This window comes from Ambystoma mexicanum, chromosome 2q (genome assembly GCF_040938575.1).
Source record: "Ambystoma mexicanum isolate Mex_15411 chromosome 2q, UKY_AmexF1_1, whole genome shotgun sequence".
Classification (NCBI taxonomy): Eukaryota; Metazoa; Chordata; class Amphibia; order Caudata; family Ambystomatidae; genus Ambystoma; species Ambystoma mexicanum.
The window spans coordinates 518,535,933-518,549,771 of NC_090924.1; the positions used below are offsets into that span (position 1 = coordinate 518,535,933).

The 13,839-nt window shown below is 45.8% G+C and overlaps 1 protein-coding gene across 1 annotated transcript in view; it reads left to right on the forward strand.

Annotated features, from left to right (window-relative positions):
- INTS1 (integrator complex subunit 1) overlaps window positions 1–13,839 on the forward strand; it is a 2,112,141-nt gene that overhangs the window by 27,351 nt on the left and 2,070,951 nt on the right. The window contains exon 2 of the mRNA XM_069647642.1: window positions 10,108–10,212. Within this exon, the coding sequence (XP_069503743.1) occupies window positions 10,155–10,212 (58 nt within the window). The 5' untranslated portion in view covers window positions 10,108–10,154. The remainder of the gene's footprint in view (window positions 1–10,107; window positions 10,213–13,839) is intronic.

A 13,839-nucleotide genomic window follows, 5' to 3' on the forward strand; every position in this document is an offset into this window, starting at 1 on the left:
AAGAACTCCAGTTCCTGCTCCTCTTCCTCCTCAAGGTCATCCTCTCACATCAGTAGGGGGCGTAGGGAAAGATCCCAAGACAGGAGGGTGGCTTTAGGAGTGGAGATGAATGCCCACTTTCACCAACTGGTGATGACATCACTGTCAACCTCGCTCCTACCATTCACAAAGCTATTCAAAGCAATTCACACTAGTGTTCAAGATCACAATGCCCTCTTGGCAGACCTGAGTAGAAAGATGCTTGGTCTAGAAACATTTTCCATGAGGATAGAGAATAGGTTGGATAAAGAAGCCGAAGTATCGGCCAGAAATTAGATGATGGATAACAACTTGATGATGGAAGCACTGCTCCTTAATTGTAAATGGATGAGAGAGCATTTCAAAGATTTCCAAAGGCCAGGGAACGTGACTTATAAAGTACCTGTATGGCCAATGGATTACTCTGACTTGGGCGCAGACAAAGTCAGGGAGGTAGAGGTGGTGGTAATACAAGACACCCCTACTCCCGACCAAATCCCCTTTGAGAAAAATGTATTCTCCCTCTTTAAACCCGCAATGGCAGGGGATGCTAGCAAAGCCAAAGAAGGCAGGGGGAAGGGAAAGATGGTGTCGTGGAATAAGTCCAGGAATAAGCCGGGTCTTATTAACAAGAAATTGAATGGATCCAGAGCGCTTTCGGCGCCTTCGGGCATTTTTTCTCAGAGTGTGCCTTTGGTGTTCCCGGACATTGTGGATCCTCCGAGGCAGGCTACGTCAAAGTCTGTGAGGCCAGTTGTGGGCTCCAGGCCCTCATCTGTCACCAGACCTGGGTTTCACCTCCCTCTGGCTGACATTTAGGAAGAGGAGGAGAGGTCCGAGTTTGAGGACCCTGGTGTACTGGATGAGGCTCCACAATTTTCTGGTGACAGTCAGTTGGAGGAGTTGAGACAGTCCCTCCATGATGCCAGTTGGTTGGTCACTTCCCCCGGAAGTGGACTTTGGTAGACCTGAGCCTGGGGCTCATGCGGAGTCTTCGTACAGAAGGCTTATGTCACAGGTCTCGGAGTATTTGGGCTGGTCTAGTCCTCTGAAGACTTTGTGCAGGACGATCTGACGGACATTTTAGATCAGGGTCGGTCCTCTGACCCGGTTTTGCCTTTTCATCCTTCCTTACAGAAAAGGGTGGCAGCTGCTTGGCAGTCCCCAGATTCTCTTCCGGCTGTTAATAAGTCCTTGGCCAAAAAATACAGCCCTTCCATTAGCGACCCCAGCTATTTATCTACTCACCCCACTCCTGAGAGTTTGGTGGTTCAGGTGGCTACGATCATTTCGAGGCAGGCGGCGTACCCTTCCATCCCTCTGGATAGGGACGACCAGCGCTTAGATGGTTGGGCATGGAAGGTGTTTTCTGCTGAGAGCATGGCCTTGAAATCGGCGAACTCCACTTGTGCCTTGGCAAATTTTACACACACTCTGTGGAATTGTTTCCTTTGCGGCTGAGCGTATTCCCGAGGGGGAAGAAAGGGATGGTTTCCTTGCTATCGTGCAGGTTGGCAAGGCTGCCATGTGTGAGGCCCTTCAGTCGGGTTTGGATACGGCTGACAGTGTGAGTCAGTCCATGGCTGCAAGCACCGTTACACGCAGATTTGCGTGGTTGTGAAAGTCAGGGTTTGCTTCGGATGTGCAAAGCCGTCTTCTGAACATGCCCTTTGATGGCGCACATTTATTTGGCAGCAAGGCCGACGAGAGCTTTGAGAGGTTGCAGACTTCAAAAGCTACGGCAAAATCCTTACGCACCGCGGTGCCTCAACCTCCACCTTTTTGTCCTAGGGGACAGCAGTGGAGGGGAGGTTCTGTTCATTTCTACTCTTTTGGTAGAACGAGAGGGGCCGCCAGTCAAAGGGGCCAGTGAAAAAGTACCCCTGGTGTTTGGGGAAATAGTGGTGTCAAAGCTGCTCAGGCAGCTGCCACTTTGCCTTCGAACACTGCTGCAGCCGCTTCCAAACAGTCGTGAGACCATGTCCCATGGTTCGCCGGTTGGGGACAGACTGTCTCAGCATCTCGATGAAGGGCGGGCCATTACTTCAGATGTTTGGGTTCTGAATACCATTGCCCACGGCAACTGCCTTCCCTTCCTTCAGCGGCCTCACGACAATCCACCGGAGAAACTCTCTTTGAAGCTTCCGGATCCGCTCCTTGCGCAGGAAATTGTGTCCCTGCTGGAGAAAGGCGCTATAGAACTGGTGCCTGTAGCGGAGAGGATCAAGGGATGGTATTCCCCTTATTTTTTATCCCCAAGAAAGACGGGATTGTGACCCATCATGGACTTGCGTTGGTTGAACAAACTTCTCAGGAAGGACAAGTTCAAGATGGTCACTCTTTCCCATGTCCTCCAGGACCTTCAACTTCAGGATTGGTTGGTGTCTCTGGACCTCAAGGATGCTTACTTTCATGTGCCGATCCATCACGTGCACGGAAAGTACCTGAGGTTTTCAGCTGGCGACTCGCACTTTGTTTTGGATCCTGCCGTTCGGATTGACCTCCGCCCGAGGGTCTTCACCAAGCTCACGGTGGTGGTGGTGGTGGTGGCAGCGTACCTCAGGCGAGGAGGGATTCGGGTCTACCCCTACCTGGACGAGGGGCTGATCCAATGCTAGCTCGGGAGAGCGTGCCCGGATCATCTCGGTTTCACCTGCCGCACCCTCCGCAGGCTGGGCTTCTCCGTGAATTTCAAGAAGTCTCATCTGACAACTTCCCAACAGCTCCAGTACATCAGGGCTGTATTAGACACGTCCTTGGGGGAAGTGTTCGCCTCCCAAGGTGAGGGCTCATCACATTGTGCAGGTGGTGAACAAGTTTCAACATGCCCAGAGTATCCCGGCTTTCAAATTCTTGAGGTTGCTTGGCCTCATGGCATCCTGCATTTTTCTGGTGCCAGAGGCTCGGCTGCGGATGAGATCCCTGCAGTGGGCTCTCAAGATGCAGTGGTCACAGTTCTCTGGCAAGATGTCGGATCCCGTTCAGATTCCACTCTCGGTCCCCCAGGATTTTCTGTGGTGGGCCAACAAAGGGAACTTGATGCGGGGGGGACCGTTTTTGGCAACCGTAGCCGGAGGTGACGGTAGATACGGATGCTTCCCTCATAGGATGGGGCGCTCATACCAACGACTTGACCACCAGCAGTCGTTGGTCTCCATTGGAGTCCAGACTCCACATCAATTTGTTAGAGCTGAGGGCCATCAAGCTAGCCCTGAAGGCATTTCTGCCCTCTGTACGGGGGAAGAGTGTCCTGAGCATTACAGACAACACATTGCCCATGCATTACCTCAGCAAAAAGGTGGGGGGGGGTGGGTCACTTCCGTTGTGCAGAGAGGCAATGCAGCTCTGGCTCTGGGCCATCCAGCAGAAGATTTCGAACCCGGCAGTTCATCTGGCCAGAGACGACAATGCGGCGGCGGACGCTCGGAGCAGGCAGAGCACGGTCTCCCACGAGCGGGAGTTGGCTTAGGAAGTCCTTCAGGAGATCTTTGCCCTTTGGGGAATCCCGCAAGTGGATCTCTTCGCCACCAGTGTCAACCGGAAGTGCGAGAGATTCTGCTCCAGGGAATTTCCCCCAATAGGAGCTTTAGGAGACGCGTTCGTGGTGGATTGGTCATTCCCACTGCTGTACGCGTTTCCTCCAGTCCCAGTCATTCCTCAAGTGTTGCAGAGGTTACGGAGGTTCGGTTCCCACATGATCCTCATTGGTCCGGATTGGGCCAGGAGAGCGTGGTACCGGGACCTTCTGGAAATGTCCACCTGCCCTCCCCGACGTCTTCCCTACCGATTGGATCTGCTCTCGCACGTGGTAGGTGGGGGGTGGGTTGTGTAGGGGGGGTATGGGTTGGTTCTCCATTCAGAGGTCAAGACTCTCAACCTTCACGCTTGCTAAATGAAATGTTGAGATATATGGATTGCAACCTCCCGGATGACGTGATGGAGGTGTTGCTTTCGGCCAGGCGGCCTGCAACAAAATCTCTGTACTGTTGCCGCAAGCTCTGCGACTGGTGCAGAGATCACATTGTTGATCCTTTTCAGTGCTTCATTCCTATGGTTTTGTCTTTTTAACTTTCATTGGCCCACAGGGGCCATCAAGTGCGTACCATTAAGGGTTACATGGCGGCGCTGTCTATCTTTAAGCGCTTGTCTGAAGAATGTTCTTACTTTAAGATTCCTTTGATTTCCCAGTTTCTTAAAGGACTTACTAATGTATTTCCGCCGTCACCCTTCCAGGTGCTGGTTTGGGATTTGAATTTGGTTTTGAAGTTTCTCATGGGAGCTCCGTTTGAACCTTTGCACTCTTGTTGTTTGAGATTACTGTCCTTCAAGACTGTGTTCTTGGTTGCGGTTACTTCCGCTCGCAGAGTGAGTGAATTACAGGCACTTTCTTGTAAGCCATCCTTTACTGTGTTTCACAAGGACAGGGTTGTACTGCGGGTACGTCCCTCTTTTATACCTAAGGTAGTCTCTGAATATCATTTGAGCCAAAAGGTGGTTCTTCCATCTTTCTACCCTCCTCCTCATCCTGGTAAGGAAGAGGAGCATCTCCATCGTTTGGATCCTAGGAGAGCTCTTAGCTTTTACATTTCTAGGATGTCCAGGGTCAGAGTGGACGATCAACTCTTTTTAGGATCTGCTGGACACCGATTGGGCCAGGCTGTTACCAAACGGACCTTGTCCAGGTGGATTATCCTCACCTTTACGGAGTGTTACCGGTTGGCGGGTAAAGACCCTACAGAAGGGTTGAGAGCTTGTTCCACTAAGGGCGTGGCTACTTCCACTGCCCTCCAGTGGGGTGTTCCTATTCGGAATATTTGTGATGCCGCTACTTGGGCTTCAATCCATATGTTTGTGAAACATTATTCCCTGGATACAATCCATGGTCAGGATATGGCCTTTGGGAAGGCAGTTCTTTATTCCGCAATCTAATTGGGTACTCTAAATTATTTTCCCTTCTTCATTTACTGGTACTGCTTTGGGAGTCTGTCAAAGATGTGGAATGCGTTGGAGGACAAAATCCATTCGAAGAGCAAGTTACTTACCAACTAGTAACGTTCTTTTGACTGGATGTTCCTCCAACGCATTCCACTTCGCCCTCCCAGCCTGCCCCTCAGGAGAATTTACTATGCGATTGCAGCTTCCGTTTCCGCAAGGCTAAGTGCAGTCCAGCAGGCATCAGAATGGTGCCACACATTCTGGGGGAAAAAACGTAAACTGAGGCTACGGGCGCCGTGCGTCCTATTTATAACATCCTGTGACATCGTCCTCGACGGAGGCCCTCGAGGGACATGGACCAGACGCCATCGATGTAGGACGCCCTCTGCCGAAAAAGTTTCCTAAGTGCACAGCTGTGGACATTACATGTCAAAGATGTGGAATGCGTTGGAGGAACATCCAGTCGAAAGAACGTTACCAGTTGACTAGGTCCTACGAATGAATAACCGTGGACAGTCAGTTAATCCTGCTCGGGTGCTAGATTTCCAGCAAAAGGCGGGGCTTTCTGCTCGCTTATTAGAGCTTTTAAAAACAGCCAGCCATTTGAGACAAAAACAAAACAGACAAAAAAATACTGTTCCAGAAACAAATCAGTGCATACAAGAAGGAAATACAAAAGGCGAAGAGAAGGCATTATGATGACAGAATCACCAATGCTACCAACACAAGAAGAAATGTTCAACATCATTAAAGAAATGAGAAACCCACCAGGCTGCGACAACACCCCAACCCCCCCTCAGAGAAACTCTGAACGACCTGGCAGACCACTTCATGAACAAAATCAACGACATCCGACAAATCATACAAAACAGACCAACCAACCACAACATTCAACCAACCGGACCTAACACAGAGCCATAGCAAAAACTCCCAAACTTTCCTGAAATATCGGCAGAGGCATTCGTCTTGCTTGTAAAACGCAGCAAGGAAGCAGGATCACCCATGGATCCCTGCCCCCTGACATCTACAAATCAATCCTTGCACAAGGAACACCATCAGAATATTACAGAAACCTCCTAAATCTCTCACTAGCAACAGGAACTGTTCCAAGAGCCTTCAAATCAGCATATATCAAAACGCTTTTAAAAAACACAAGTGGCGACGTAGAAGACCTCCAACTACAGGCCGATTTCAAACATTCCCTACCCAGCAAAACTCCTTGAAACCTACGTATACAAATGAATCCAAGAGCACGTAGAAAAACACCACCTGCTAGACCAAGCACAAGTCGGTTTCAGACCCGCAAGAGGAAAAGAAACAGCACTACTATCCATCTGGCACGACCTAAAAACTAACTCGGACTCCAACACAACCTCAGCCCACATTCTGCTCGACCTCTCTGCAGCCTTTGACACAGTTAGCCATGACACCCTAACCAAAAGACTAGAAGACATAGGCGTAAATGACATGGCACTACTCTGCATTAAATCATTCCTAGCAGACAGAACAGAAACTGTATGGATAAAGCCCTTCACCCTACGAGTTAATGACTGTGGCGTACCACAAGTGTCCTCACTATCACCACTGTACTTCAACATCTATCAGACTCCAGTAATCAGAATCTTCAAAAAATACAAAATTACATGCTACAACTACGCAGATGACCCTCAAATCGTCTACAAAATCAAAGACACTCAAACGGATCACTCAACCCTAATCGAGTGTCTAAAATAAGTCTAACTGGATGAATGCTAACACCTTGTAAATCAACCCAGGAAAGACAGAAATCATGATTATATCCAAAAACCAAGAGCACACCACCAACATTCCATGGCCAACGGAAATGGGAACAGCACCAACACCATCTAAGGTAGTAAAAAATCTGGGTGTCCTGATGGACAACACCCTAACATTAGAACCACAAATAAATGCAATCCTCAAGAAATGCTTCTTCCTCCTCCACACGGCAGAAGAATCCTACCTTTCCTCTCCTTCACCCACAAAACACTCGCAATCGTCGCTCTCATCATGTCAAGAATCGACTATGCAAACAGCCTCTACCTCGGGATACCAGAATACCTACTGAAAAAACTACAACGGATACAAAATACAGCAGCCAGATTGCTCCTCAAACTATCCAGAATAGACCACATCACTCCAGCCCTAAAAACACTGCACTGGCTCCCAGTCAAACATTGCATCACCTTCAAAACAATGTGCATAACACACAGGTCAATCAGCGGACAAGGTGCTGAATTCCTACAAAAGAAAATAACGATCTATAAACCAACGAGACTCCTCAGATCAAGCAACGAAATCCACCTGGAGCAAAAACCATACCTTAAGAAAAAACTTGGAGGCTCCTCCTTTTCCCACTTAGACGCAAAAACCTGGAACAACATCCCGAAAGAAATAATAAACACCAAAGACCACCTACAATTCAGAAAATTACTAAAAACCTGGCTCTTCAACACCACAGATTCAAACTGCAAACTGAAAAAACTGAACGGGAAACAAAGAAAAGGATGACTAAATTAAGGATGACACTGACCACATCCAGAACCGACCAGAGAAACTCTTACTTCAAGAGAGACGATGCTAAGTCGAATAGGACACAAGCGACGCCCATGACGACAGAAATCGGCATCCCTAGCCAACTCCAGCCAACGACCTCACCCGCCCCATAATCGCTACCAGGTATCATACTTGTATAGAGTTCTGTGAATGTTAGTACTTACCACACTTGAACTAAGTTGCAGACATTGGCATGGGCATTGACCGTATGGAGTTGTGAATGAAGGCAGGTGTTCCCCTAGAAGTTATTGCAAGCGTTGGCATGTGCCACACTTCGAGGGGGCTTGGAGCGATAGCCTGCTTAAACAACTGAATAAGATAATGAATGCCGACCACCCGCCACATATGAACAGAGTAGCCTTGACTAGTTGATGCCGCGCACTGACTGGATTGAGAATGCTCTCTGTGCCATATTTGAAGGGACGCACAAACGCCGGCCTGCCCCGCATACAGACAGGTGTCACGTAGATGGCCGAGGCCGAACTTGGTTAAGGTTATGAAAGTGAGTGCATGACGTGTGAAAGGGACTGTGAGTATCGGACGGCCCAGATCAGGACAGAGATGCACCATACCTGGAGAGAATACAGAAATTTAGTGCCTCACTTCTGGACAGCAATGCCAGTTAACCAATCCACTAACAATTTCACCCCTCTGCATACACATCTCAAACTCTAACCAAACACAACCACAAGCCTACAACACAACAATCTGCACAAACCTCACTACACTGCAACAACAAAACAAACCACACATAGACTCGCACAACAGCACACAACGACTACCCACCGTAAAACACCCCAAACCCAGCCAACGGACCCACCGGGCTGAGGCTGCCAACAGCACATCACTGCTCTCTTGCACTTTTCCAGCTTATTTCCACTAACTCACCCCAACCCTTCCCTTTTTTTTTCCAGAGACGCCAGAGCGCTAGGGCACCAACTTCGGTGGTGATGGTGTGCGGTACAAATATCCTTTAACATTAACATAGCAATCAAACTTTGGATATTCTGGTGGTGAATCCTTTGCTAGTTAAAAGAACGTTATTTCAGCGAGACTGAATTTTCACAATTGAGGCTATGTGCAGTTATAAATTGTATAAAAGCTAAAGTAGACAAAGCTCTGGGTATAATCCCAATGTATTTACACAAATTTGATCAGAAATATTAAAGGCTCTAGTCTTTGTAACAATGAGGACGCCGTCCAAAATTTGGAACACTTCATAATCTACTGCTCGGAACTACAAAATTTTAGATTGCTATTATTTAGTAGATTTGCGCATAATAATCTGTGGTCACACACACAAGAATTCTGGGACAGATTGAGTGGCCATGGAACGTTGTTGACAATAGCTGTCCTCAAATTTTTAAATCAACTTAATATGTTTACAATTGAAAGGTAATCCGTTTTTTTTTTTTTTTTAAAGTCTTGGATACCTAGATCTACTTTATAAACATATTTTACATAGCATTAGGCCATTTATTTCAAGTTTGAGACAGTGCCTCGGGGAAATCATTATGAATGATGGTATAATTTTAGAAGGTCCTCTTAAAGTTCGAAATGATTTTCATTATGAGACATCGTTTTTTAAAAATTAGGTTGACTATACAAAGTCTTTTTCTGAAAAAGGCTGTTTAAGTGATACTGTACTTACTGAAAATATGTTTTTTACTATTTGGGGAGCTTATTTATAGGTAATTTACCAGTGATGCTAGAGTACTATTGGAATGTTGACTGGGAAACTATTGAAATGTTGACTGGGAAACTAAAAATGGATTATTTTTGGTTTATGTATTTTATCGTCTTTTTATGTGTGTTTACGTATGCTTGACAATTCTCTTTATGTAAGGTTACATTTCATAAACCAATTCTCAAAAAGAAATATAAAAGCAAGGGTGTAACGTCCGAGTACATGGGCCATCGACTGAACTGCCTTTGTTTACTTTTACTAGAGGACCGGTGCTGCCATGAAGAGCATTTTACAACCTCTGGTGCCAAGAGCTTTTGTAGAGGTTGTATTACAATCCGTAGTGTCAGGACATATCATTGTTGATGTACATGTGACATGGAGGCTGCCAATGTTAGTCAATTGATACTGATTCGAACACTGTTGTTGAGACTCTCAGACGTTTAACTTCCAACCCTTCCGTTGCTCTCGGCCCCTGATGCCAATCGTGGCACGCCATATTTATGGAACATGCTTTACTACATGTGAATTAAAAATCAACATTATTTTAACACTCTGGTTACTTAACAGTCTAATTCAAGGCCACATTTTATTAACACCCAATGCTAACGAACCATAGAAATATCTTAATTTCCCTTTTTATTTAAAAACTTGTACCAAAGCAAGCTTCTTCCCATCTTTCCTGCTGAATTTCTTGATTTACCTCTCTGTCTGTGTTTTGTGCTTACTATTTTGTTCAATTTAGGAGACTTTTTAAAGCTGCTAGCGCTTACACGTTTACATCTCAATGTCTATCCTTATCATGGATATTTTGTTTCCCATAAGTCTCCCTTTTGTAGTTTTATAGCACTATGCAGGCTGCAGAATTTAATTTTCTATTCTTGTTATTTCTTCAGGTAACAGTGGACCACTAAAATCAGTCGGTAGCAGAAGTACTGCAAAAATGAATCGGCCAAAACCAACAACAGTTCGAAGGCCTAGTGCTGCGGCCAAGCCATCTGGTCAGTGTGAAAAAGCTGCTTCTGATTGCTGAATTTGTTTTTTGTTGCAAATTATGTTTCCTTTCTAAAAAAACTATTTCTATGCCCTTGCTTTCTATGAATACCTGGGGCAGGTTGTGTTGATTTTTATGATCTGAAAACCATACACAGAACAACAAATGCTGTCTATTATTTTTACGCCAGGTTGAATTATGGTGGGCAGGGTATTCTTTTATTTTGTTTTAGCTTTGGATCGTTAAGTATGCAGACACACAATATAAGTCAAGTCAAACATACTTGTATTCGGTTTTTAAACTTCAAATAAAAAAATACAAAAATCATTAAAAATAATCGTAATGAAAACCACCGAAAACAAATAGTCAAGAGAATTGCATATAGAAACATCGGTTTGACATAATTTAAAAAAGGACTCCTGCACTCATGCAATTGAGTAACATAATCTGTACTTAAATTAATACTAAAGCAAATCATCCAAGTTACGGTTATTATTATAAAGCAAGCAGAGCAAATGCTTGCAACCTTGAACACTTATTCAGCTTTAGACCCTATTAGTAGCTCAATCCTTCAAGGCCCTGTGTTTCTGTAGCCATGCTCTATGGATATGACGAGCAGTCCCAAAGACAACATGAGGGGACAAACATTGTCTAAAAACCCGCATAGCAGGAATCAACTGTCGGATGCCTGCATTATTTAAGATGGGTCTCAGATACAGCCATCTCAAGCGATAAGTCCTATTGCAGATTAGCAGGAAATGCAACATGTCTTCAATAAAAGATCGACACATAAAACACAAATCTACTTGTTGCCCCCGCCATGACACGGTATAGGCAGCTACTGGCAAAGATTCAAGCCTATATCGTGTATATATAGAGATTTCTCGAAAGGTGATGAAATTATATCAAAATAAGATCTAAACCATCATTTCACCCTAGATTCAAGATATTCTAAGCCAGTCTTCAGCTTTGTGGCGTCAACAATCAAGTTCTCATACATTCTTATTTTTGCATTTGTTTTTAGGCTTTTTAAATTCCGGGCCAAAGGTCCCTGGGGGTTATTCCATATTTCGATCATGTGCAGTTGGGAGAGGCATGTCTTTACACAATTAAGGCTCTTGAATAGATCCAGTGTGGGGGAAATTGCACCTCTGCCCCCTAGCCCATTATGGATGAGACGCCAGGGTTGGACTGGTCTACAGGGCAATGCCCATACCAAAATTTAAAAATGCTAGTGTTGGCTGGTAGAAATTAGCCATTTTTTTGGCCAATGTGGGCAAGTTTGATCACTATGCAGCTAGTAGTTTTGACCATTGTTGCTGAATAAATATTCTTTAAGTATTGCAATTTGCTTACATTTTAACAGAACAACACCCTCTTGAGTACTATTCAAACACTCTGTGACTAAAGGAATGAATATCCATTTGCAACTGCGTGCCACTTTTTCATTGGTGCATGAGACCGTTTTATGCTCCAGTCCGACCATGTGAGCCGCCCCTGCCCAATTCCTCCAATCTAAAATAAAAAAAGCTTTTTATAAAACAAAAAAAGTTTACATTACATTTCATGATGGGCTCTCAAGCCCCCGGGATGCTGCCATGCCCCCCTTGGGGGGCGCGCCCCACAGTTTGAAGACCTCTGGTCTAAAGTAATATTCAACAAGTAGAGATCCACAACCTGCAACAGAAAGGGGTCATACAGTGTAGATCTACTTCAACAACTCAAACCCTAACTGATAAGCAGTCCAGTCCCTACGAAGTGTGGAGCCTTGCACTCAAACATACATTCAGTGCCGGAGCACTTCATTGGTTAAGTTCAAAATGGGTCTCTTCAAAGGTATGTAGTGGCTCAGGACGGTGGGTGAGGTGATTAGGAATAAGGTCCCACTATTCGAGGAGGGTCTCCACAAGAGGGCAGAGCGATTTCCAGGAATTGGGACTAGGATGGTAGCACTGGCTACCTTCGCAAGAGAGAGTGTCCTTGGTGGACACTTGTGCGTAAAAGTATGTGGATGCGCCATGGCCCACCAGTAAGGTTTGCAAGTACTTACTGACCCTTGGCACACTCCGGATCAAACTTCGCCAGTCAAGTCCAGTTCGCTCCCATGTTCGAATCCCGCAGTTGCACGTCCCTCTGGCTTTCAGGGGCTGTGTTCCGGCACGGACGGAGGTCCCGGGACAGTGGCGATTTCTTCGCTTCTGGTGAGGGGATTGGGCCAGTTCCACTGCAGCTTGTCTTGGGGCACAGGGGGGCACAGCAGCAAGGCACCCACGAAGTTTGTCACCAGAGCGGGGCGACACGAGAACCGTGAATGCTCAGGCAGACTCTCCTAATTCAGACCTACGAATGCTGGTCAGTTCACTTGGCGGTCCAGGAATACTTCTGAGCAGGCTCGTTTGCAGGTTAAGCAGGAGGTGCAGAGAGTAGTTGTTCCCACTACTCCAATGGGTCGGAGCGGGGGTCTGCATAACCAAATAAGGAATTTTCCGGGTCTGACCTGGGCAATGCAGAGGGACAAAATGGCCAAAGGACAGAACAAAGGACCTTGTGGCATGGCCATTTTAGGCACTGGCTACTGTCCTGGGCCAAACGCGGTTAACACGGTTTGGACCATAGAAAAGAATCAAAAATACTTTAAAAGTAACTGCTGCCACCAGCTCTGTCCTGGGCACACTTGTACATTCCTCAAAAATCCTTCGAGGGTGTCTAGGGCCTTAAAAATGGAAGAGACCCCAACGCACTGTACTGGAAGGTACATTGTGCACTGATAAAATGTTGCTAAGAAACAGCAACAAAGTGAAAGACTAAGGGAAACAAAGTCTCCCAGTACTGACAGTCTGAAGGGCATGTCCGTTTCCCCAAAACACAAGGAGCAGAAGGCTGGGCTCCACTGGCGAAAGTCAGGCTAGGATGGTCAGACAAAAGCGAAAAGTTGGGGGTTCACAACTGGAGGGTAAATTACCCATAAATTGAAATCTTTGCTAACAATAGGTTATATCAAAAAGAACCACTCCTCTATCGCTGACTACAAACAGAGCTGCTGAGGAATTTGGTATTGATAGCAGTTCTTTTTAGGTTTTATTTCCTCCATCCTACCATGCTGTGTTTTGATGCATGCTTCCCTGCTGGTTATCCCAAGTATATTTGTTTGCATTTGCCTTTTTTTTAAGACTACTTTACCTTCTGATGTTCTGTTAGTCTTTTTACCTTTTTCAGTATGACTTAATTTTTGCTTTACTTGTGTTAACCTCTGCTTTGTCCTTTTTAAAAACAACTAATTTCAACAACAGTGTTTCTGAGAAAAGTGTGCACTGTGAAGGAGGTGGACACCAACAACAGGTTCAAGTTTTAATTCACAAAGTTGTATTAACTTAAATGTCAGGATGGAGTAAGGCCTAACTTGCCCTATGCTAAAGAGGAATTTCCCTACCTGAAGGAAACAAAGTATAGTCTGCGTCAGAACTTCCACGTCAAATGACTGTCTCTCTCCTAAACCTATACTGGCCCTCACAACTAACTGTATACAATGTGTAGGGATGTCGGCTTCAAAATGAATAGTGTTCAAAAGTTAAAAAGCAAGTGTAGAGCTTCTTCCGGCTCTTGGCTTATACTTGGGTACCCCTTCCCCGAGTTC